A 27,202-nucleotide genomic window follows, 5' to 3' on the forward strand; every position below is an offset into this window, starting at 1 on the left:
TTATGATGAATTTCTCAGCTCACTCTGATTTAACTTGATTACTTGGTAGTTTTGAATGTACATTTAGTTGTACCTAGCTCACATAGCCGATTTTTGCTGCGAGATTTTTCAACGTGCTGCTTATTGATTTGCTTGTTCGGTTTCTGCCTTAAATGTTGTCCTTCGGTTCATTTAAAAAAAAACTTTTTAGAGAGATGATTCACCTATCTTCATTCTGGTTAAAATGTGTTATCTCAAACCTTCTGTTCTGTTTTTGAGCCATTTTTTGGTGGTTTTAATTACAAATATAGATTCGCTATTGAACTGCCTGTTTCGAGAGGAATTATAGTTTTTCCAATAATATTTTTTAATGATTTCAACTACGGCATTTTCTTTTGCTCGCTGATACATGATGAAGTGTGATCTGATTATCAAGGTCTGTAAGTTATAAGAAAATATTTAATCTTTTTTGTTCATTTGAATTTTTGCTACTCATTATGATATTGCTGGTTCTTGTTTCCTTTTTCAATGGTTTTTCAAAATTTATTGACTATGCGAGATAAAAAAAAATCTGCCATGTTTTTGTGCGATGGTTAACCCGATTGATTTTTGATTTCGCTCATTTTATTTCTTGAGCAATTAGCGGAGAGTTGTTTCTATTGTGGAGATTGTTGTTCTTTTCCATTTGATTTGGTGCTGTTCTTTTTTAAATGACAGTTTTCAATATGTTCATGTTTTTTTCTGCTTTCTGTGTATAGTTTTCTCTTATTCAATTGGATGATTTATATTTTTCGATTGTGGTTTGTGATAAAATAGGATAGTTATGATTTTGTCTTGCAATGCTAATTTTTGATGCTTATTTTTTGTTTTCGTCGTCTGATTTTTTTATTGCTGTTGCTTGTTCGATTTCTGTCGTAAATGATATTTTTCTGTTCAATTTTCCGAAAATTTGATTTCAGTTTCAGTTGAATATTTTAGTTAAGGTTTGTGCTTGCGCCTTAGCAGTCAGTCGGAAAAATTTCATTGTTTCTTTATGATGAATATCTCAGCTCACTCTGATTTAAACTGATTACATGGAAGTTCTGATTGTACACTTAGGTGTAACAAGCTCATTTATCTGGTTTTCGCTGTGAGATTTTTAACGTGCTGATTATTGCTTTTGCTTGTTCGATTTCTGCCTCAAATGCTGTCCTTCGGTTCATTTTACAAAAACTTTTTAGAGAGATGGTTGACCTATCTTCATTCTGGTTAAAATGTGTTATCTCAAACCTTCTGTTCTGTTTTTGAGCCATTTTTTGGTGGTTTTAATTACAAATATAGATTCGCTATTGAACTGCCTGTTTCGAAACGAAATATAGTTTTTTCCAATAATATTTTTTAATGATTTCAACTACGGCATTTTCTTTTGCTCGCTGATACATAATGAAGTGCGATCTGATTATCACGGTCTGTAAGTTATAAAAAAATTTTTAATCATTTTTGTTGAATTGAATTTTTGCTGCTCATTATGATATTGCTGGGTCTTGTTTCCTTTTTGAATGGTTTTTCAAAGTTAATTGATTATGCGAGATAAAAAAAAATCTGCCATGTTTTTGTGCGATGGTTAACCCGATTGATTTTTGATTTTGCTCATTTTATCTCTTGAGCAATTAGCGGAGAGTTGTTTTTATTGTGGAGATTGTTGTTTTTTTTCCATTTGATTTGGTGCTGTTCTTTTTTAAATGACAGTTTTCAATATGTTCATGTTTTTTTTCTGCTTTCTGTGTATAGTTTTCTCTGATTCAATTGGATGATTTATATTTTTCGATTGTGGTTTGTGATAAAATAGGATAGTTTTGATTTTGTCTTGCAATGCTAATTTTTGATGCTTATTTTTTGTTTTCGGCGTCTGATTTTTTTATTGCTGTTGTTTGTTCGATTTCTGTCGTAAATGATATTTTTCTGTTAAATTTTCCGAAAATTTGATTTCAGGTTAAGATGAATATTTTAGTTAAGGTTTGTGCTTGCGCCTTAGCAGTCAGTCGGAAAAATTTCATCGTTTCTTTATGATGACTTTCTCAGCTCACTCTGACTTAAACTGATTACATGGAAGTTCTGATTTTACCTAGCTCACTTAGCCGGGTTTTGCTGTGAGATTTTTTAACGTGCTGCTTTTTGCTTGTTCGATTTCTGTCGTAAATGCTGTTTTTCTGTTCAATTTTTCAAAAATTTTATTACAGTTCAAGTTGAAGATTTTGGTTAAGGTTTGTGCTTGCGCCTTAACAGTCAGTCGGAAAAAATTCAATGTTTCTTTGTGATGAATATCTCAGCTCACTCTGATTTAAACTGATTACATGGAAGTTCTGATTGTACACTTAGGTGTAACTAGCTCATTTATCTGGTTTTCGCTGTGAGATTTTTAACGTGCTGATTATTGCTTTTGCTTGGTCGATTTCTGCCTCAAATGCTGTCCTTCGGTTCATTTAACAAAAACTTTTTAGAGAGATGGTTGACCTATCTTCATTCTGGTTAAAATGTGTTATCTCAAACCTTCTGTTCTGTTTTTGAGCCATTTTTTGGTGGTTTTAATTACAAATATAGATTCGCTATTGAACTGCCTGTTTCGAAACGAATTATAAGTTTTTCCAATAATATTTTTTAATGATTTCAACTACGGCATTTTCTTTTGCTCGCTGATACATGATGAAGTGTGATCTGATTATCAAGGTCTGTAAGTTATAAAAAAATATTTAATCATTTTCGTTCAATTGAATTTTTGCTGCTCATTATGATATTGCTGTTTCTTGTTTCCTTTTTGAATGGTTTTTCAAAGTTTATTGATTATGCGAGATAAAAAAAATCTGCCATGTTTTTGTGCGATTGTTAACCCGATTGATTTTTGATTTCGCTCATTTTATTTCTTGAGCAATTAGCGGAGAGTTGTTTTTATTGTGGAGATTGTTGTTCTTTTCCATTTGATTTGGTGCTGTTCTTTTTTAAATGACAGTTTTCAATATGTTCATGTTTTTTTCTGCTTTCTGTGTATAGTTTTCTCTTATTCAATTGGACGATTTATATTTTTCGATTGTGGTTTGTGATAAAATAGGATAGTTTTGATTTTGTCTTGCAATGCTAATTTTTGATGCTTATTTTTTGTTTTTCGTCGTCTGATTTTTTTATTGCTGTTGCTTGTTCGATTTCTGTCGTAAATGATATTTTTCTGTTCAATTTTCCGAAAATTTGATTTCAGGTTCAGTTGAATATTTTAGTTAAGGTTTGTGCTTGCGCCTTAGCAGTCAGTCGGAAAAATTTCATTGTTTCTTTATGATGAATTTCTCAGCTCACTCTGACTTAAACTGATTACATGGAAGTTCTGATTGTACCTAGCTAACTTAGCCGGGTTTTGCTGTGAGATTTTTTAACGTGCTGCTTTTTGCTTGTTCGATTTCTGTCGTAAATGCTGTTTTTCTGTTCGGTTTTTCAAAAATTTTATTACAGTTCAAGTTGAAGATTTTGGTTAAGGTTTGTGCTTGCGCCTTAACAGTCAGTCGGAAAAAATTCAATGTTTCTTTATGATGAATATCTCAGCTCACTCTGATTTAAACTGATTACATGGAAGTTCTGATTGTACACTTAGGTGTAACTAGCTCATTTATCTGGTTTTCGCTGTGAGGTTTTTAACGTGCTGATTATTGCTTTTGCTTGTTCGATTTCTGCCTCAAATGCTGTCCTTCGGTTCATTTAACAAAAACTTTTTAGAGAGATGGTTGACCTATCTTCATTCTGGTTAAAATGTGTTATCTCAAACCTTCTGTTCTGTTTTTGAGCCATTTTTTGGTGGTTTTAATTACAAATATAGATTCGCTATTGAACTGCCTGTTTCGAAACGAATTATAGTTTTTTCCAATAATATTTTTTAATGATTTCAACTACGGCATTTTCTTTTGCTCGCTGATACATGATGAAGTGTGATCTGATTATCAAGGTCTGTAAGTTATAAAAAAATATCTGATCATTTTTGTTCAATTGAATTTTTGCTGCTCATTATGATATTGCTGGGTCTTGTTTCCTTTTTGAATGGTTTTTCAAAGTTTATTGATTATGCGAGATTAAAAAAATCTGCCATGTTTTTGTGCGATGGTTAACCCGATTGATTTTTGATTTCGCTCCTTTTATTTCTTGAGCAATCAGCGGATAGTTGTTTTTATTGTGGAGATTGTTGTTCTTTTCCATTTGATCTGGTGCTGTTCTTTTTTAAATGACAGTTTTCAATATGTTCATGTTTTTTTCCTGCTTTCTGGGTATAGTTTTCTCTGATTCAATTGGATGATTTATAATTTTTGATTGTGGTTTGTGATAAAATAGGATAGTTTTGATTTTGTCTTGCAATGCTAATTTTTGATGCTTATTTTTTGTTTTCGTCGTCTGATTTTTTTATTGCTGTTGCTTGTTCGATTTCTGTCGTAAATGATATTTTTCTGTTCAATTTTCCGAAAATTTGATTTCAGGTTCAGTTGAATATTTTAGTTAAGGTTTGTGCTTGCGCCTTAGCAGTCAGTCGGAAAAATTTCATTGTTTCTTTATGATGAATTTCTCAGCTCACTCTGACTTAAACTGATTACATGGAAGTTCTGATTGTACCTAGCTAACTTAGCCGGGTTTTGCTGTGAGATTTTTTAACGTGCTGCTTTTTGCTTGTTCGATTTCTGTCGTAAATGCTGTTTTTCTGTTCGGTTTTTCAAAAATTTTATTACAGTTCAAGTTGAAGATTTTGGTTAAGGTTTGTGCTTGCGCCTTAACAGTCAGTCGGAAAAAATTCAATGTTTCTTTATGATGAATATCTCAGCTCACTCTGATTTAAACTGATTACATGGAAGTTCTGATTGTACACTTAGGTGTAACTAGCTCATTTATCTGGTTTTCGCTGTGAGGTTTTTAACGTGCTGATTATTGCTTTTGCTTGTTCGATTTCTGCCTCAAATGCTGTCCTTCGGTTCATTTAACAAAAACTTTTTAGAGAGATGGTTGACCTATCTTCATTCTGGTTAAAATGTGTTATCTCAAACCTTCTGTTCTGTTTTTGAGCCATTTTTTGGTGGTTTTAATTACAAATATAGATTCGCTATTGAACTGCCTGTTTCGAAACGAATTATAGTTTTTTCCAATAATATTTTTTAATGATTTCAACTACGGCATTTTCTTTTGCTCGCTGATACATGATGAAGTGTGATCTGATTATCAAGGTCTGTAAGTTATAAAAAAATATCTGATCATTTTTGTTCAATTGAATTTTTGCTGCTCATTATGATATTGCTGGGTCTTGTTTCCTTTTTGAATGGTTTTTCAAAGTTTATTGATTATGCGAGATTAAAAAAATCTGCCATGTTTTTGTGCGATGGTTAACCCGATTGATTTTTGATTTCGCTCCTTTTATTTCTTGAGCAATTAGCGGAGAGTTGTTTTTATTGTGGAGATTGTTGTTCTTTTCCATTTGATCTGGTGCTGTTCTTTTTTAAATGACAGTTTTCAATATGTTCATGTTTTTTTCCTGCTTTCTGGGTATAGTTTTCTCTGATTCAATTGGATGATTTATAATTTTTGATTGTGGTTTGTGATAAAATAGGATAGTTTTGATTTTGTCTTGCAATGCTAATTTTTGATGCTTATTTTTTGTTTTCGGCGTTTGATTTTTTTTATTGCTGTTGCTTGTTCGATTTCTGTCGTAAATGATATTTTTCTGTTCAATTTTCTGAAAACTTGATTTCAGGTTAAGTTTAAGATTTTAGTTAAGGTTTGTGCTTGCGCCTTAACAGTCAGTCGGAAAAAATTCAATGTTTCTTTATGATGAATTTCTCAGCTCACTCTGATTTAAACTGATAACATGGAAGTTCTGATTGTACACTTAGGTGTGACTAGCTTATTTATCTGGTTTTCGCTGTGAGATTTTTAACGTGCTGATTATTGCTTTTGCTTGTTCGATTTCTGCCTTAAATGCTGTCCTTCGGTTCATTTAAAAAAAACTTTTTAGAGAGATGATTGACCTATCTTCATTCTGGTTAAAATGTGTTATCTCAAACCTTCTGTTCTGTTTTTGAGCCATTTTTTGCTGGTTTTAATTTCAAATCTAGATTTGCTATTGATTTTCCTGTTTCGAAACGAATTATAGTTTTTTTCCAAACAATTTTTAATGATTTCAACTACGATGTTCTGTTTTGCTCGCTGATACCTGATAAATTGTGATTTCGGCCCTGTAGTTCGGTCCTGTCAGAGTAATCTCAAAGATTGCGAATCTTGCCTCCAAATATGACTGCTCAATTCATTAGTTTTCGAGAAATGACGTTTTGTGATTTTTTTCAAAATTTTCAGAAAACTCAAATTATCATCCGTTTTTTAAAATCTGAAATTCCCAACCCTGTAGTTGGGTCCTGTCAGAGTAATCTCAAAGATTGCGAATCTTGCCTCCAAATATGACTGCTCAATTCTTTAGTTTTCGAGATATGACGTTTTGTGATTTTTTCAAAAATTTTCAGAAAACTCAAGTTATGGTTATCCTTTAAAAATCTGAAATTTCCAACCCTGTAGTTCGGTCCTGTCAGAGTAATCTCAAAGATTGCGAATCTTGCCTCCAAATATGACTGTTCAATTCATTAGTTTTTGAGATATGACGTTTTTTGTGATTTTTTTCAAAATTTTCAGAAAACTTATATTATGGTTATTCTTTAAAAATCTGAAATTTCCAACCCTGTAGTTCGGTCCTGTCAGAGTAATCTCAAAGATTGCGAATCTTGCCTCCAAATATGACTGCTCAATTCATTAGTTTTCGAGAAATGACGTTTTGTGATTTTTTCAAAAAATTTTCAGAAAACTTAAATTATTTTTCTTTAAATATCTAAAATTGCAAACCCTGTAGTTAGGTCTTTTCAGAGTGTTCTCAAAGATTGGAATCTTGCCTCCAAGTATGACTGCTCAATTCTTTGTAGTTATTTTTTTATTTATCAAAATTATCAAATTAATTATTTATCAAAATTCGAAATTCCCAACGCTATAGTTCGGTGTTGTCAGGGTACTCTAAAGAGTTGCAAATCTTATCACATGCGACTGCTAAACGCGACTGCTCAAGTGCTTTGAGTTTCCGAGATGTGTCGTTTTTTGACTTTTCATAGTTTTTCAAAGAACTTATCTACAAAGAAATTCAAAAAATATGAAACCAATAATTTATGAAGATACAACCTTATTGTAAGAGTACACCCAGGCGTCTCAAATCGTGACTCTGAATATGAATGCTCAAATCCTTTTAGTTTCCGAGATAAGACGTTTTTTTTCAATTTTTTTTTGTGGAATCTTAGGTTTAAAAAAATTCACTAAATTTTGGATTCCTAACTCTATAGTAGGGTGCTCTCAGTGCTTGCAAGTCTCGCCTCAAAATATCTCCAGAGACCGATTTAATTTTCAAGATGACGCTTTTAAAATGGGAATTTAAAAAAAATTAAAAGTTCGAAATTACAAACCCTGTAATTGGGTGCAGTCAGAGTACACTTAAAGTTTGCATGTTGTTTCCAATATATGCGGTTTTTCTTGAGTTGTCGAAAATTTTCGAAGCACCGAAGGTGCGTTAAACGCTAGTTTTTTCTTATGATGAATTTTTCCAGCTCACTCTGATTCAACTTGATTAGATGAAAGTTCTGAAATCACACTTGGGCGTAACTAGCTCATATAGCGGCTTTTCTGACAGAGATTCGTTTTTACATGATGTTTGTCTTGCTATTGTTTGTTCGGTTTTTGTCATAAAAGCTGTTTTTCACTTCATTTTTTACAAAAATTTGTTGGGCTCAAAATTAGAGATAATTTAAGCTGGATTTGATTAAACTCTGTTACTTCAAAGTTTCTGTTGTGATTATGGAGCTTTTTTGTTGCTAATTTATTTGAATTGCAAAAAAAAAATCATTGTTACTGTTCTTGTTTCCAAAAGAATTATAGTTTCTTTTCGTTTATTTCTTTTTGAATGGTTTCAACTGATGTTTCTTTTTGCTCGCTGATACATGATGAAATTTATACTCATTATCAATGTCCGTTATAAGGAAAGTTTTTTTGGTAATTTAAGTTTTCTCGCTCATTATCAAATTGATTGATTACCTCTCTTGCAGTCTCATTGAATGGTTTTTGAAAATCAGAGATATAAATGTCATCTTTGTTTGCTGATTGTAAATGTCAGCTCATTATAGTTTGCGAGCATTTTGTTGAGGAAGATGTTTTTGTCGCGGAGTTTGTTGATCATTTCCAATTGATTTAGTGCTGTGTTTGATTCTTTTTCATTTTTTGAAACGGAATTTTTTAGTGTTTTCGATTAATTTCAAGTTTTCTTTAATGCTTGTTTGATTGTGGGTTTTGATTGCTTTTTTTCGTTTTTGGTGTCTGACTTCTTGACTTTTGTAATGATAACTCAGTTGTTGCTGTTTCTTGATTTAGTTTTTCAAATTCTATTCGCTTGCAGTTTTTGGTTTAAGTTTGTGCTTGCGCCTTAGCAGTCAGTCGGAAAAAAGTGCAATTTTTTTAGTGGTATCTGACCTCTGTATTGGTAGCTCAGCTGTTTGTTGTTGTTTCTGATATTCTGTGCTCTCGTAGATTTTAATTTGTGTGCTTGCGCATTAGCGATCAGTCGGTAAAATTGCAATGTCACCTTATGATGAATTTCTCAGCTCACTCTGATTTGACTTGATTACATGAAGTTCTGAATGTACACTTGGGCGTAACTAGCTCATATAACGGCTTTTCCCAGGCGTTTTCACATGCTGCATTTTATCGCTGCTGCTTGTTAGAAAGTTGTCGTAAATGCTGTTTTTCTTTACTTTTTTCAAAAATGTGTTGGGTCCAAAAAAGATACTAACTTAAGGTCGATCTGATTAAATTGTGTTACATCAAAGTTTATGCTGTTAATTTTGAGCTGTTGTTTGCTGGTTGAATTAAATTGCAAAGCTAGATTCAATGTTGACATTCTGGTTTCGAATTCAACTTTCTTTCCAATTCATTTTTTTTTTATGTTTTCAACTATGATGTTTCCTTTTGCTCGCTGATACATGATGAAATGTATACTGATTACCAATGTCTGTAAGTTACAAGTAAATTTTTTTCTGGTTAATTCAAGTTTTCTTGCTCATCTTTTTGCTTGATTATCTCTCTTGTAGTATCAGAGAGATATAATTGTCAGCCATGCTTACTGATTGTAATTGTCAGCTCATTTTAGTCTGCGAGCATTATGCTGAGAAAGATGTTTTTGTCGCGGAGTTTGTTGATCTTATCCAATTGATTTAGTGCTGTTGATTCTTTTTTTTTTGAAACGGCAATTTTCAGTGTTTTCGGTTAACTCGAAGTTTTTGTTAATGCTTGTTTGATTTTGCTTTTGGAGCAAATCGGAAAGTTTTTGATTTCGTCTTGCAATGCTAGTTTTTATTGCGTTTTTTTTCGTTTTTGGTATCTGATTTCTGGACTTTTGTAATGTAACTCAGTTATTTCTGTTGATTGATTTTGTTTTTCATATCCTATGCGCTTGCAGATTTTGGTTTAAGTTTGCGCTTTAGCAGTCAGTCGGAAAAAAGTGCAATTTTTTTGTGATGAAATTCTCAGCTCACTCTGATTTGACTTGATTATATGAAGTTCTGAATGTACACTTCTGAATGTTGTTTTTCTTGTTTCGAAGAGAATTATATTTTCTTTCCAATTCATAATTTTTAACGATTTTAACAATGATGTTTCCTTTTGCTCGCTGATACATGATGAAATGCGTACTGATTTTCTAAACCTGTTATAAGGAATTTTTTTTCTCCTGAAAATGTTTCCCTGCTCATTATGATTTTGCTCGATTACTTGGCATGAATCCTCATTGAATGGTCATTCAAAACTAAAGTTGTGAATAAAATCAGCCATGTTTGCTAATTGTAAATGTCAGTCGATTTCCGTTTTTCAGTGTAATGCTGAGAAAGTATTTTTATCACGGAGATTGTTGATCTTTTCCAAATTATTATTTACCGTTTGATTTTGAAACAGCAATTTTCAGTGTGTTTTCGGTGAGTTCCATTTTGAATAATTATGATTGTTTTTGGTCAAAGTTTTTTCTGATTCAGTTGGATGGCTTAAAACTTTTGATTGTGAATTTTAAAATCGGAAAGTTTTTGATTGTCTTGCTATGCTAGTTTTTGTTCCTTATTTTTTTTTGTTTTGTTGATTTCTTGACCTTTGTAATGGTAGCTCAGTTATTTCTAATTGTTGTTTTTGTGTTTGATGTTCTATTTGTGTTTGATGCTCTATATTGTGTTTGATGTTCTAATTAACAATGTTTGATGTTAATTGATGTTGTGTTTGATGTTTGACAGCCCAATTATTTTTGGTTTGATTTTAATTGATTTGATATTCTTTTTGCTCACAGGATTCGGTTAAAGTATGTGCTTGTGACTTAGCAGTCAGTCAGAAAAAATGTAATGTTTCTTTTTGATGCATTTTTTGTCAACTTTTGATGCATTGTTTGGACTTGATAACACGGAAGATCTGAATGTACATTTGGACGCAACTAGCTCATATAGCCTGGTTTTTTTTGATATTTGTTTTACGTGCTGCTATTTTGTGCTGTTGCTTGTTCGAGTGTAGTCCTAAATGCTGTTTTGTCATTCTTTTTTTCAAAATTTGTTAAGTTGAACAAAGAGCCAATTAATTTAAGCTCAATCTGATGAAACTGTGTTACTTCAGACCTTCTGTTCTGATTTTTGAGCAATTTTTATGCTATTTCTTTTTAAATGCAAAGCTAATTTCACTGTTTAACTTGTTGTTTTGAAGAGAAGTTAGTTTTTTCCAATACGTTTTTCAAATGATTTTCACGATGCACTGATACCTGATGAAATGTGTTTTGATTATCAAGGTCTTTAAGTTATAAAGAATTTTTTTTCTGTAATTTTTAAGTTTCCTTGCTCATTATGATATTGCTTGGTTACATGTTTTGTGTGCTCGTTGAATGATTTTTCAGAACAAGAGATATAAAAAAAAATATCAGCCATGTTTGCGTTCGATGGTCAACCCGATTTTTGATTTCGCTCTTTTATTTCGTGAGCAATTAGCGGATAATTGTTTCTATTGTGGAGATTGTTGTTCTTTTCCATTTGATTTGATTTAGCGCTGTTTTTTTTAAACGACAGTTTTTAACATGTTCATGGTTTTTTTCCTGCTTGCTAATTGTAAATGTCAGCTGATTGTAAATCTTGAGCATTATGCTGAGAAAGATGTTTTTTTTTCACGGAGTTTGTTGATCTTTTTAGGTGACCTAGTGATGTATTCGATTTTGAATTATTCCAAAAATCAATTTTCAGTGTATATTGGTCAATTTCTTTTTATTATGCTTTTTTACACAATTGGTTCACTAGAAATTTTGAGTTTTGAGCAAATCGGTAGACTTCTGATTTCCTCTGTATTGGTAGCTCAGCTGTTTGTTGTTGTTTCTAATATTCTGTGATCTCGTAGATTTTAATTTGTGTGCTTGCGCATTAGCGGTCAGTCTTGCAATGTCACCTTATGATGAATGTCTCAGCTCACTCTGATTTGGCTAGGTTACATGAAAGTTCTGACTGTATTCTTGGGTGCAACTAGCTTTTATAGCCTGTTTTTCACATGAGAGTTGTTTTCCTGCTCATTGTGAAATTGCTTGTTTACTTGTTTTGTATGCACATTAAGTTGTTTTTCAAAACATTTCGGCTATCAGGGATATAGTAAAAAAAAGTCAGCCATGTTTCTGTTCGATGGATCACCCGATAAGTTGATTCCGCTGACTGTAGCTATTGAAAAATTTGATGAGAAATGTTTTTATCACAAATTTTGTTGATCTTTTACAGTTGGTTTAGTGCTGTTTTTAGTCTTGTTTGGTTTTTAAACGGCAGTTTTTAGCGTGCTTTTGATTGATGGTTTTGAGTCAATCTGTACATTTCCGATTTCGTCTTTCAGAGCTAGCTTTGTTGCTTGTTCTCATTAGTAGTGTATGATTTATTGACCTACGTAACGGTAGCTCAGTTATTTTTGATGTTTATTTTAATTGGTTTTGTTTTTGATATTCTATGCACTCACAGATTTTAGTTTTTAGGTAAAACGTTATGTTTCGTCAGATGAAATATCTCAGCTCACTCTGATTTGGCTTCCTTACATGAAAGTTCTGACTGTATTGTTGGGTGCAACTAGCTTTTATAGCATGTTTTCCACATGAGAGTTGTTTTTGAGTGGTGCTATCTTTTACTGTTGATAATTGGAATTCAATCTTAAATGCTTTCTTTCGTCCATTTTTTCAAAAATTTGTTAAGCTAAGAAAATCGGCTGTCTGCTTTTTTTTCCAGTCGGCCTATTTACAATTTTTTTAAATGTCCGGTAGTACTTGTGTTATCAATACGACTCTGTCACCAATTTTGCTGTGCCAATAGTCAACCCCACTAGGACCTCTTGGAAAACATTTGTTAAATTTTAACTCAAAAAAATATACTAGGTTTATGTTTTTCCCCTGCCTGCTTCATGTTTAACCTTCTTACGCTGCGTCATGTCTGACCTTTTTTTTCCTAGTTAACTAGTTTAAGAAAATCAGTTGAATCAGTTAGCTCGGCTGTTATCACACCCTAAGGTAGCTGATAGCAACAAAGCAGAATGCCTGTGAACAGATTTTTCCTGAGTATGTCTGCCTTTTAAATGGCCGTTCCATTCGAAATTTTGTTGGTTGTAAATCAAATCTGGTTCTAAGTTTTTTTTTCGCTTTTTATTTTTCGCTTTTTTCACTTAAAGTTTTTTTCGGCTTAAATAATTTCGGCCGATGCATATCTGTTTAGTTGCCTATTAGTTCGTTGTATGCGGCACCGATCTTTCTGAAATTGTTTTTTTTTGCTTACGGAAGGGTTGGTGGGGGACTTTTTGGCTCAAAACGATGCATAGTTCATTCAGTTTCTTTTTTTTTCGGCTGAACAGGCGTCTGCCCAAATTTTGTCTTCTCAGTATCAGCTAAATGAACTTTGTTCTTAATGCTTATTTAACACTGGCAGTTGTTTTTTTTCCTTAAATTTACCGGCATTCCAGACAAAAGTTAAAAATTTAATTTTTCAAATTATTTTTTAATATTTTTTTGATTTAGCTTGCGTCCCTTTTTGGGCTAGCTGCCGTGCCGTTTTTTGTTTATTGCAAGTAGTGCGAAGCTCCGCTTTGTTCAAGTGTTTGAAGTTCTGTTGGCAAATCAAGGTTTATTGCAAGTGGTGCTCAGTGAAACTTGTACTGATTATCTGTAAGTAATATTAAAATGATCTTTCCTTTTGAAAAGGTGAAATTTTCCTGCTTAATAGCTTTTGCTTGATTGCATATTTTGTATCCTCATTGAGAGCTTTTTCAAAGTCTTTTATTTATGGGTGATATATTCAAAAAATCTGCCATATTTGTATTCGATGAGCCACCAAATTTCTTAATTCCCCTGACTTAAGTTTCTTAGCAATTTGTTGTTCTTTTTCAGCTGATTCAGTGCTGATAAATTTAAACGGCAATTTTTTGCGTACTTTTATTTGAATCCAGCTTTTTATACAGTTAAATGACAATAATTTTTCGATTACTAGTTTTGACTAAATCAGGTAACTTCCGGGTTCGCCTGCAATGCTAGCCTATGTTGACTGTTAGTTTTGGTAGGGTCACATTTAGTGATCTTTGTAACGGTAGCTCAGATTTGTTTTGGATGTTGATTCTGTCGCCTTTTATTTTGGTGTTCATTTACAGGCCTTGCTTTTCATGAGTGCTTTTATATTAGCAGTGAGTCGGAAAAATTCAATGTTTGGTAAATGATGAGTTTCTCAGCCCGATTTAGTTTTGTTTTTGAAAGTGTTTTTTGGTTCAATTTTGAAAGGAGTTGCAATGTTATGTATTTTTATGCTTCTTTTTTGTTGTTGTTTATCATTCGAATTGGTTTTGAATGTTCTTCCGTGCATTTTTCTAAATTTTGTTCGACAAAATGAGAAGTGTTTGAATTTTGAGTTATTTTTAAGCTTGGTGATTTTGTTGCGATGCTAGATTTCTTCTGAATTTTCGGTTTTCTTGTCTTTTACTGAGAATATCAGTTTTTTTTTCAAAATTTTATTTTGTAAGGATTTGATTTATGATGTTTTGTTTTGCTCGCTGATATATGATGAATATCATTTATAATGTGTACTGGTTATCAGTGTCTGTAAGTAATGATGAAATACTCTTTCGTTTCGAAAAGGTGAAGTTTTCCTGCTCATTTGCTTTTGCTTGATCACATGTCTTTTCAATTTTTCGGTTTTCCTGTGATATATAACTAAAAGTCAGCCATCTCTGTTTTTGATGAACGAATCGATTTCTTGAGTCTTCTGATCGTAGTTCTTGAATAATTTGCTGGGATATATGTTTTTAACACGGGTTTTGTTGATCATTTTCAATTGATATATTGCGATATTTTGTAGTTTATTTTTTTTTTACTTCTTAGTTTCTTTTTACGTACTTACTTAAATACTTTTTTTTTCATTTGGAAGACATAGAATTGGTTTTGGGTTTTTACAAATTGGTACACTTTTGACTAGGTCCTGGTATGCTAGTCTTTGTTGACGGTTAGTTTTGGGGTGTCAGATTAAGTGATTTTTGTAATCGTAGCTCAGAGTTGTGTTTTGATCAAGATTTTTCTGTCTTCGTTGGTTGTTGATTTTTCTAGCTGGGCTTCTAATGAAAGCTTTCGTTTTGTCAGTCAGTCGGAAAAATGCAATGTTTTTTAAATGATTAAGCTCGCAGCTTACTCTGATTTGTCTTGATTACATGAAGTTTTGGTTCATTGAAATTCAGTATTTAGCTTTTCCTTGTGAGAAAAACTTCAAATGTTCTAATTTGATTTTGCGTTTTTCAAGTTGGTTGTCTTACTTACATCGCTAGATTAACTTGCACGTCGTTTTTTGTTTTGAGATTTCTAGTTTTTTTTTCAAATCATTTTTCAATAACGTTTTCAAATAGGATGTTTTTCTTGTTCGCTGATGGACAATAAATTGTGAACTGATTATCAATGTCTTAGTTTGGACATTAGCGAAAGCAAGTGTCTTGTAATGGGAACTAGATTTTTTGCCATAAACAACTTTTCGTTACTATGTTCTATTCTTTATACCTATTTTTTTCTCTTAAAATCTTGCATTGGTTCTGGAGGTTTGCTGTTGCCTTGCACCCTACAGTTTGGCGTTGGAGTCTCTGTCGGACCTTATCTTTTTCTTTATATATACAACTGGAATTTTTTCCGGAAAAGATGCAAGAAACTGTCGAGAAACACATACCACAAAAATGCTGGTATTTGTGTTTCTCGACAGTTTCCTGAAATTGAATTTTTTTAACGTAGTTGTTTCCCTCTCATTTTCTGCTCAGTAGCTTGCACTGCTAATCTTCCCCTCTGTATAAGGTTTTTCTATTTATGAAACTCGAAGTTTCTCTGCTCATTGAGTTTTAGCTTGATTACATGTCTTGAATCCGCCTTGAATAATTAAAATCTTTTGACTATCAGAGATATATATAAAATTTCAGCCATGTTTGAGTTCAATGGACTAGCCGATTTTTTGATTCCACTAATTGTCGTTTTTCAGTATTTGGCTGAACAAGTGTTAGATATTTCAACTTTTGCTAGATGTTTTTTTTTTCAGTTAATTTCGTGCTGTCTTTTTCTTAAGGAGTAATTTTTGCATACTTTTGATTAATTGCAGCTATTTTTGATTCGGTTGGATGTCGTAATTTTTTTGCGTGTAATTGGAAGTCGTTAAAGCGATTGCAGCTCTTATTGATTCAGTCGGGTGTCGTAAATTTTTCGGGTTCTTTTTTGCGGGCCTTGTTCTTACGGAGTACTTTTGTATTAGCAGTGATTTGAAAATGCGACATTTTGTAAATGATGAATATCTCAGGTCACTCTAACTTGGCTTGATTACATGAAGTTTCTGAATGAGCTTTTCTGTTCAACGAATTCATATAGCCTGTGTTTTCGTTATGACAAGTGGAGTTGTAAAGTTATGTTTTTCGTGCTGCTTTTATTGCTGAATATTCGGGTTTGGTCCTAAATGCTGTTCCTTCCGTTCATTTTCAAAAATTTGTTAGGTTCAACAAAATCATAGTTTACTTAAGTTCGATCTAATTGAGCACCATTGCTTTAAACGTTCTGATATGATTTATAATTTTTAAGCTAGTTTGTTTTACTTGCAATGCTACATGGTTTTAATTAGTTTTTCTTAATTCATAATCGAGAGTTTTACTTTCAATTTTTTTTTAAAAATATTTTTTTTAGTAATAATTTCAACGCAGATGCATTTCTTTCGCTCATAAATGCTAAGTGTAGCTATTATCAGTGTCTGTAAATATCAATAAAATGTTCTCACTTTTGAAAGGGTGAAGTTCATTTGATTTTGCTTGATTATAAATATATTCTTAGTTGCTTGGGGTAGCAAAATCTTTTGACTATCAGACATATATAGTAAGGAAAATTAGCCATAGTTGTGTTTCCTTGAAATGTTTTTCAAGTTCTTTTGACTATCAGAGTTATATGGGAAAACCATTCATGTTTGGGTTCCATGAGCCACCCAATTTCTTGGGTCATCTGAGTGTAGTTTCTGAGTAATTTACTGATATAGATGTTTTGACACTTTTCTAGTTATTTTCAGCTGATTTCGTGCTTTTTTTGAGTTCTTAAACGGCAGTTTCTTGCGTTTTTTTAAGTTAATCCCATCTTTTTATACAGTTGAATGGCTTAAAGTTTTTGATTATAGGTTATGAGCAAATCGGTACAGTTTTGAGTTCGTCTTGAAATGCTAGTTTTTGTTGCTTGTTTTTTTTTGGTGTCTGATTTCCTTATCTTTGTAATGGTAGCTCAATTATTTTTGGTTGTTGATTTTGTTTTCGATATTATATTTGGTCGCGGGTTTCGGTTTAAGTATGTGCTTGCGCCTGAGCAGTCAGTCGGAAAAAATTCAATATTTCTTTATGAATTTCTCAGTTCACTCGATTTGACTTGTGCATGGACGTTCTGAATATACACTTGGGCGTAACTAGCTTATATAGCGGCTTTTCTCACTGAATTTTTTTTAAATGCTGCTTTTTCTGCTTTTGATTGTTCGAATTGTTGCTTAAAGGCTGTTTTTACATTCATTTTTAACAAATTTGTTAGGTTCAAAAAAAGAGATAGTCAACAAATGAACTTTGATCTTTTCCAAATAATTTTGTGCGTTGTTTGATTTTTTCTCACTTTCCTGAGACGGCAGTTTTTAGTGTTTCCGGTTAATTGCAACCTTTGGCTAATGCTTTTTCTGTTTCAGTTCGGTTGGCTTAAATTTTGATAGTGGGTTTTGAGCAAATCGGCAAGTTCTTTATTTCGTCTTGCAATGCTGGTTTTTGTTTTTGGTGTCTGATTTCCTGATCATTGTAATGGTAGCTCAATTATTTCTGGTTGTTGATTTTGTTTTCGAGATTATATTCGGTCGCAGGTTTTAATTTAATTAAGTATGTGATTTCGCCTCAGTCGGAAAAAAATTCAATATTTCTTTATGAATTTCTCAGTTCACTCGATTTGACGTTAGTTTTGGTGATATCAGTTTTAGTGAATTTTGTTATGATAGATAAGAGTTGTTTTAAGATGGTGATTTGTTTGATTTTATTTTGGTGTTAATTTGCGTGCCTTGTTTTTATAGAGTGCTTTTTTATTAGCAGTGAGTCGGAAAAATGCAATGTTTTGTAATTGATGAATCTCTCATTTCTCCTTGATTTGGGTTGTTTTTATGAAGTTTCTGAAAGTGCTGTGCGTTTCAACGAATTCATATAGCCAGCTTTTCCCTGTGTCAAATGGAGTTATGAAACTTTGTATTTTCGTGTGGCTTTTTATTGCTGTTGGTTAATCGAGTTTTCTCTTCAATGCTGTGCTTCCGTACAGTTTCCATTTTTTTTAATTTTAGAGCTAGTTGATTTTACTTGCAATTCTAGATTCACTCTTTACGCTTGCGACAAGCAAGCGTTATCAAACTGGATTATAGACATTTTTCTAGTTAACATTTAGTTTAACAAAATCACTGAATCTTTTCTGCAGCATTCAATTCTGCAGCTACCAAACATGCTCAGTTTCTCGAAATTTCAAAATCACCTACTGGTTACGTAAAGTACAAGAAGACGACTAAGAGACTACGCTCGAGTTCGTTCAGTACCTGTTTTTTAAGCTAAAGTTTTAAATATCAAAAAATGATCGGCCTATGGGTTGTCTGCATATGGATAAAAATTGATTATTCTTGTTATAAATAAATCAGCCCGGCTGGTAGCATAAAGGTTAAACGTTTTTTTGTGAGAACAATTTCCTTTGACATTTTTGTTTTTGGATTAATTGGCGTCTAACTACGAGTTATCGGCTTGGTAAACTCTTTTAAAAATACTAGAAGCTTGTTTGATGCTGGTTGCTCAGTTTCTCGTCTGTGTTGAATTTTTTATGACAACCATTTTCTTTGGCATTTTGTTTTAGGATCGGTTGGCGTCCGTCTAACCACGTGTTGCTGGCTTAGTGGACGCTCGGAAATTACAAAAAGCTTGCTTGATCCTGGTGATTTTGTTTCTCGTCTGTTTTTTGAGATTGAATTTTTCGTATTTCCAAAAAATGTTGAATTTTGTATGACAGCCATTCCCTTGGTATTTCTGTTTTCGTATCAATTCGCGTCTAACCACGTGTCATGGCTTAGTGAAAGCTAGGAAAATTCTAAAAGCGTGCTTGTTGCTAGTAGTTGTGTTTGTCGTAGATTTTTCTAAGATTGGTTTTTTCGTTTTTCCAAAATAAGTGTTGATTTTTAATGACAATTTCTTTTTCAATTTTTGTTTTCGGATCGGTTGGCGTTCAATCACGTGTTGTTGGCTTACTAGACGCTCGGAAAATACTGAAAGCGTTCTTATTGTTAGTGGTTGTGTTTCGTCTCTTTTTCTGTAATCGAATTTTTTGTATTTCCACTTAGTTATTTCCATCTCCTTGACCATTTAGTAGTTTGCTATGGTACGCTTTCGTTCTATCACAAGTGATGCCAAGCTCCGCTTCGCCTACGTGTACACTTTTGAGTCATGAAATAATGCGATTGATCAGAATTGTTTTCTGAAAATGTTTTTTTTTGTGACGCAGAAGGCAATTTAAGATGTGAAGGAGAAGTTGAATGGAGCGACTTGTTGTATAGGAGGAATAGATTGGTGACTTCCCTTTTTCCTGTTTGATAAACAGCGACACATTCCTTTTAGGGACTTTGAAGCAGGCGAGGTTTGTGGGTCGTCTGTTCGAGACTCCAGTGGGCATGAGCTACTCGTGCAGTGAGCCCACCAGGGTCACACTCACCAACGACGACGACGTGTATGAAGTGAATCTCTACATGCGCAAGATGCAGATCCAGCCCACCCAGATATTCGATAACCATTTCTCTGTCGGTCAGTCACGCCTTTCTCATTTTTACTTTCGATGGTTGTGAGAAGTTTAGATATTCTTGATATGCTTGGTTCAAACGAGTATTTTTTTGATTCATTTAAATCTAATAAAGCTGAACTTTTCTATAAGAGATGATAATTTTCCATTTTATGCCTGATTTAAATCTCGTTAATCTCAATAATTTCCAGAAGTTAATTTCAAATAAATCATCAGATCTCATTCATCTGGCTAATTGATGATATGTTCATTTCTTGATTCCTGATTCAAATCTCGTTAAGCTGAAACATTATCATAAGTTGAATTCGAATATTTTTAAGATATCATGTTCTTTCAGCTGAATAATTTCAAAATTAATTCCGTTGGTTGAAACAAATCCGAAGTGTCGATTTTTTTGGAATGCTTGGGCTTTCAAATGGGTAATGTTTCTTGCGTTTCATCTTTTAATTGTTTTAGTTCGGCTGAAATCTTAGTTTATGGCATGATAACTTTCCACTTGATTTTTGATTTATACCTCTCAAAGCTGAAAAGTTTCTTCTGAAAAAAGTAATCAGTTTCAAATTTCGTTCATCTGGTCAAATGGTGGTATGCTTACTTATTTGATTCCTGATTCAAATGTCGTTAAGTTGCATAGTTTTTTAAATGCAATTCCGATGTTTGCAAAAATTTAGGCGTTCTTTAACTTTCGTTGTATGCTTGGTTTTTCAATTGAGTATTTTTTCTTGTGATTCATTTAAATCTAGTTTAGCTGAAGTATTTGTTTAAGTCATGATTTTTTTGTTTGATTTCTCATTCAAATTTCGTTAAGCTGAAATATTTATATAAGCAATGATATTTTCCATTTGGTTCCTGAATGACATCTCGTTAAGCTGATTGTATTCCAAAAGTTTTTTTTTCAAATAAATCATCAGATCTCATTCACTGGCAATTTGATGATATGCTTACGTTTTTGATTCATGATTCAAATCTCGTTAAGCTGAAAAGGTTCTGCAATCTAATTCCGATAATTGTGAGTAATTTAGAATTTCTTGGGTTTTCTTGATTTGATTGGGTTTTAAATAAGTAATTTTTCTAGGATTTCATTTGAATCTAGTTAATATGAAATATTTATTCAAGTGATGATCACTTTCTATTTGATTCCTGATTCAAATCTCGTTAAGCTGAAACATTTTCGTCAGTTGAATTAAAAAAGTAATTTTTCTTGCGATTCATCTAAATCTTTTAGCTGAAATTTTTATATAAGTGATGATTTTTTCTGTTTGATTCCTCATTCAAATTTCATTAAATTTTTTTATTTCAAAAATCTCAGATTTCATTGAGATTTGATTTTCATTGATGTAATGTGATGTGTTTTCCTCTGGAACTCGGAATATGAGAAATCTTCACAAAAGCTTAGTGCAAAAGCTATAAATCATTTAGCTGAAGTATTTATAAAAGTGATGATTTTTTTCTGTTTGATTCCTCATTCTGAATTTCATTAATGTAGTGTGATGTGTTTTCCTCTGAAACTCGGAATATGAAAAAAATTTTCAAATGTTTCAATCATTTTTTGGGTTTCCTTGATACTTTCTTTGCTTTTAATTCTGGGCCTACCATTTTTGGGCTCTTTTGGAGTTTTTTAACCAATAAAGTTGCGGTTTTGGTTCTTGTTTCCGAACGATCAGCCAATATTTATTAATTTTGAGGGAAAGCAAGAACCAAAACCGCAACTTTATTGGTTAAAAAACTCCAAAAGAGCCCAAAAATGGTAGGCCCAGAATTAAAAGCCCAGAAAGTATCAAGGAAACCCAAAAAATGATTGAAACATTTGAAAAGTTTTTTCATATTCCTTTCACTTTCAAGAAACACTTTTATTTTAGCTCATTTTAGGTTGAGTTAAAAATCAAAAACTTAGCCATCATTGACCCCTAAAAAGCAGCAGAAGATCTATAGGCGACCCCTCACCACCTAAACAGTCTCTGCTGGTATTATTTCACGGCATGTTTCCGAACGATCAGCCAATATTTATTAATTTTGAGGGAAAGTATGTCGTGAAATAATACCAGCAGAGACTGTTTAGGTTTTGAGGGGTCGCCTATAGATCTTCTGCTGCTTTTTAGGGGTCAATGATGGCTAAGTTTTTGATTTTTTACTAAACCTAAAATGAGCTAAAATAAAAGTGTTTCTTGAAAGTGAAAAGTTTTCATTTATTTGGTGGTCTTTTTGCTATGATCAAGATCTAGCATTGGAAATTTCATAACAACTTTTGTCTGCTTTATTTGTGTTTCTGATGTATTAAGCGTGGCTGAGTAGTTAGTGCGTGAGGCTCATAATCTCTAGGTTGCAGATCGAATTCGATACGTAGCTGCATTTTTTTTTTACTAATTCGAGGCTTATTTTTTTGTTTATTATTCCACTTATATAGCTGCTTTTTGTCGTGTTCTCGCTAGTTCTTGCAGTTTATCTGGTTCTAGCTTATTAAGTTTCAAATGCTAGGGAAGTTGGTGGATGAAAAGGAGACGGGTCAGACAGCTAAGCAAACAAAGTAGTAGCAAGGCACCCAATTAGAATAAATAAATTAGCCGAATATTGAATCACTGTTTATGACAGCGGTTAGTCTTATTTTCGTTTGATTTGAGGGCATCAGTTTACCGCCTGAATCGTTTAATTAAACGTCAGAATGCCCCTGCTTTATGTCGGTTTTTAAACTTTTTTCCAACTGTCTAAAAAGAAAAAGTTAAGGTTTTTAATTTGCTAAATGCGCTTTGATTGCACGCACGCTCATTTTCTTGCCGTTAAATTCTTGATTTTTAAAATGCACTTGAAGTTCGTTCTTAGAAGGGATTTGCGAATAACTCTTTCGAATAAAAAAATTGTGATTGACTTAGTTGAATAAAAAAATTGTGATTGACTTAGTTTGAGAAATAAGTTTTAATTTCCGGATTTTTTAGTTGAATTAATAATTACTTACAGTTCAAACTTTCTCCGAGTGGGATAGTTTTATCAAAACGTGTCAATCAAAATTTTGAAATTGAAAAAGTTTTAGTATTATAGTACAAATACTTTGATATAGACATCCGATCATTTCCAATCAACTATGATTTGGTTTTATTAACGATGGTACAATCTAACAGAAATATTGTCATTGATTTTGGAAGCTTTATTTAGTGTGACATTGTTAAATGATTATTTGTTTTCTTCCTGATTCCAACCTCGTTAGGCTGAATATTTTCTTCAATGCAGTTCCGATGTTTGCGAAAAGTTAAGGCTTTCTTGAAGTTTCATGGTATGCTTGATTTTCAAATCAGTAATTTTTCCTCGTGAATCATTTAAGTCTAGTTTAGCTGAAGTATTTCTGAAAAAGATATTTTTCTGTTTGGTTTCCCATTGAAATTTCGTTTAGCTGAATCATTTCCAGAAGTTAAATTCATAACTTCGTTTTCAGACGTCGTTAATTCGGCTAAATGATGATATATTCACTTTTTAATTTCTGATTCAAATCTTGTTAAGCGTAAACCTTGTCATAAGTAATATCAAATATTTATTAGATTTCAAGTTTTGTTTGTCTTGTTAAATGATGATATGTTTTCTTTTTGATTCCTGATTCCAATCTCGTTAAGCTGAATAGTTTCTTAATTGCAATTCCGATGTTTGCGAAAAATTTAGGCTTTCTTGAAGTTTCATGGTATGTTTGGTTTTTAAAATGAACAATTTTTCTGTTTGATTCCTCATTGAAATTTCGTTACGCTGAATCATTTCCAGAAGTAAAATTTTTAGGTATTCGTTTTCAGACGTCGTTAATCCGGCTGTATGATGATATGTTCATTTTTAAATTCCTGATTCAGATCTTGTTAAGCGTAAACATTGTCATAAATAATATCAAATATTTATTAGATTTCAAGTTTTGTTTGTCTTGTTAAATGATGATATGTTTTCTTTTTGATTCCTGATTCCAATCTCGTTAAGCTGAATAGTTTCTTAATTGCAATTCCGATGTTTGCGAAAAATTTAGGCTTTCTTGAAGTTTCATGGTATGTTTGGTTTTTAAAATGAACAATTTTTCTGTTTGATTCCTCATTGAAATTTCGTTAAGCTGAATCATTTCCAGAAGTAAAATTTTTAGGTATTCGTTTTCAGACGTCGTTAATCCGGCTGTATGATGATATGTTCATTTTTAAATTCCTGATTCAGATCTTGTTAAGCGTAAACATTGTCATAAATAATATCAATTAATCATTAGATTTCAGGCTTCGTTCGTCTTGTTAAATGATGATATATTTTCTGTTTGATTCCTGATTCCAATCTCGTTAAGCTGAAAAGTTTCGGACTTCGTTAATCCGTTAAATGATAATATATTAACTTTAATTCCTGATTCAAATCTCGTTAAGCTGAAACATTTTTATAAGTTAATTTCAAATATTTATTAGATTTCAAGTTTCGTTTTTCTTGCTAAATGATGATGTTTTCTGTTTGATTCCTGATTCCAATCTCGTTAAGCTGAATGGTTTCTTAAATGCAATTCCGATGTTTGCGAAAAATTTAGGCTTTCTTGAAATTGCATGGTATGCTTGGTTTTTAAAATGAGTAATTTTTCTGTTTGATTCCTCATTGAAATTTCGTTAAGCGGAATCATTTCCAGAAGTCAAATTTATAATTATTCGTTTTCAGACGTCGTTAATCCGGCTCTAGGATTATAAGTTCACTTTTTAATTCCTGATTGCAATCTCGTTAAGTTATGCTTGGGTTTCCAATTTGAATATATTCGAAGCTGTAATTCCGATGTTTGTGAGAGTTTTTGATTTACTTGGTCTTAATGAATATTTTTTCTTGTGGTTCATTTATATGTAGTCGAGCTGAATTGATTCTATAAGAGATGATAGTTTTCCATTGTATGCCTCATTTACATCTCGTTTACCTGAATAATTTCCAGAAGCTAATTTCAAATAAATCATCAGATCTCATTCATCTGGCTAATTGATGATATGTTCATTTTTTGAGTCCTGATTCAAATCTCGTTAAGCTGAATTTTTTCCAGAAATTTAGGTTTTTTTGAGATTTCAGGTTTCGCTTGTCTGTTGATCTAGAATTACTTGAACTTTGGTTATATGCGTAGGTTTTTAAATGGCTGTTTTTTCTTGCGGTTCTTGATTTCTAGTTGAGCTGAATTATTTCTATAAGAGATGATAGTTTTCCATTCTTTGGCGGATTTAAATCTCGGTAAGCTGGATCATTTCAAGAGTTTTTTTTTCAAAAAATCATCAGATCTCATTCATCTGGTTAATAGATGATCTGTTTACTTTTTTTTTATTCCTGATTCATATCTCTTTAAGCTGAAAAATTTAATTGAGTGATAATCAATTTCCATTTGACTCCTGATTCAAATCTCGTTAAGCTGAAATATTTTTATTAGCGAAGTTCAAATGACATGATTTCTTTTTGTTTTCATCTCGTTAATTGATATGTTTATGTTTCGATGTCTGGTTCTTATCTCGTTAAGCTGAATAATTTCTGAATGCTAATTCAAATAGTTTGAAAAGTTTGAAGTTTCTTAAATTTTGTTGATACACTTGGGCTTTCAAATTGGGCTTTCTTATGTTTCTTGTGATTCATCTATTATATATTTAAATGCGGGTTTCACCATCTCGCAATGTTTAAGCGTTTTCAACGTAATATTTTTGGATGTTAAACAAAAGATTTTTTTTCACGTTTAAGCTAATTCAGTGTTTATTTCACCAAGTTTGAAATTAGCAACCCAACATTGGGATGCTGTCAGGGCTTCCTTAGATTTTGCGATTTTGGCCTCCATGTTTGAATAACCTAATCCTTTTAGGTTACGAGATACGTCAGTTTTCGAGATTTTTCAAAAGTTCCTAGAAAACTTCAATTTAAAAAATTTTCAAAATTTTATCCCTGTAGTTGGGTGCTGTCAGGGTATTCTCAGGAATTGCGAATCTTGCCTCCAAATCTCAGTTCTCAAATACTTCTAGTTTTCGAGATATGACGTTTTTTATGATTTTTTCAAAAAAACTTAGATTTACATAAATTCAAAAACTTTGAGTATCTCAATCTTGTAACTAGAAACTGTTAGAGTATTTTCAGGGCTTGCGAATTGAATCTTGCCTCTGAATATGAGTGCTCAAATCCTTGTATTTCTCGAGATATGACGTTTTTTGTGATTTTTTCAAAGAACTTAGATATAGAACATTTCACAAAATTGAAGTTTTCAATATCTATAGTGATGCTATGTCAGGGTACTACCCGGAGTTGCTACTTTTTCATCCAAATATGGCTGCTCAAATCATTGTAGTGTTCGACATATGGAGTTTTTGTGATTTTTTAAAACGTTTTTAGGAAACTCGAGTGCTCAAGTTTTTGTAGTTCGAGATGAGGCGTTTTTCTTGATTTTTTTTTTAAAAATTAGAAAACGTCAATTCAAGTTTCTCAAAATTTGAAGTTCTCAACCCTGTAGTTGGGTATTGTCAGTACTCTCCGAACATAAGAAGTTACACGTCTTGCGTCCAAATGTGACTGCTCAATTGCTTTTCGTTTCCGAGATGTGACGTTTTTTGTCATTTTAAAATCTTTCAACCAACTTAGATATAAAAAAGTGTACAAAAAAATTGAATACAAAATTTGAAATTATCAACCCTATAATTGGGTGCAGTCAGAGTAAACCTCAAAGGATGCAAATATTTCCAATATATGCAATTTGTGAGTTGTCATAAATTCGAAGCACCGGAGGTGCGTTACACGCTAGTCATTTATTAATTTTAGTTCAGCTGAATTTTTTTTGCTGCTGTGCTTTTAACTTTCCATTTGATTCTTAGTTTTACATCCTAATGCTGAAAATTTTCTAGGAATTGACAATTTCCTAGGAGAAATTTCAGGTCTCGCTCATGTGATTAACTGATGGTATGTTTTCGTTTTGTATCCTGACTTAAATCTCGTCAAGTTGAATAGGTTTTAAATGAAATTGCAATGGTTGAGAAAAATTTGAATAGCTTGAGCTTTCTTGATTTTCTTGGGGGTTCAAATGAGTAGTTTTTTTTGAAATGTTTGTATAAGTGATGATAATTGTCCATTTGATTCGTTATTCAAAGCTCGTTTAACTGAATTTTTTCCGGAAGTGAAAAATCAAATTATTATTAGGTTTCAAGTTTCGTTCTTCTTATTAAAGGCGTTATGTTTTTTTTTCGATTATTGATTCAAATCTCGTTAAGTTGGATTGCTTCTAAATTAAGAATTTCTTGAACTTTGCAAATATTATTGCGCCGTCAGATGGGCCATGTTTCTTGCTATTCATCATTTACTAATTTTAGTTCGTCTGAAATCTTTGTATATGTTATTATAACTTTCCATCGTATTGAGAGATGATATTTTCCGGATGATTGATATTTTCACTGATTTAGAGGTTTTTTGCTTGCTTTTTTCTCTTGAGCACTTTTCACGGTACAATTCAATTCCAATTGCGAATTGGATGGCATATTAAATTTTCAATAACTAAATTTTAAACTAAAATTTTCAGAAATCTCATTCTTGAATTTCATTGATGTAATGCGATGTGTTTTTCACCGAAATTCGGAATATGAAAAATCTTTACAAAAGTTTCCATCAATTTTGGGTTTCCCTGATACTTTCTGGGCCTTTCATTCTGGGCATTCCGTTTTTTGAAGGGTGTTAACCAAAAAGATTGCGTTTTTGGCGCTTGCTTCACCTCAAAAATATAATGGCGCTTTTGGGCTGATCTTTCGGAAAGGGATATCGTAAAATAAAACCAGCAGAGACTCTTGAGGCGGTGAGGCGTCGTCTATT

General features: G+C 32.3%; 1 protein-coding gene across 2 annotated transcripts in view; it reads left to right on the forward strand.

The window, feature by feature from the left end:
* The window catches only part of LOC134839328 (uncharacterized), an 88,887-nt gene that overhangs the window by 58,992 nt on the left and 2,693 nt on the right, over positions 1-27,202 (forward strand). For both annotated transcript variants that reach the window (XM_063854839.1, XM_063854838.1), the window contains one exon: positions 19,234-19,416. In XM_063854839.1, the coding sequence (XP_063710909.1) occupies positions 19,234-19,416 (183 nt within the window). The remainder of the gene's footprint in view (positions 1-19,233; positions 19,417-27,202) is intronic.

This window comes from Symsagittifera roscoffensis, chromosome 2 (assembly GCF_963678635.1).
Source record: "Symsagittifera roscoffensis chromosome 2, txSymRosc1.1, whole genome shotgun sequence".
NCBI lineage: Eukaryota > Metazoa > Xenacoelomorpha > Acoela > Convolutidae > Symsagittifera > Symsagittifera roscoffensis.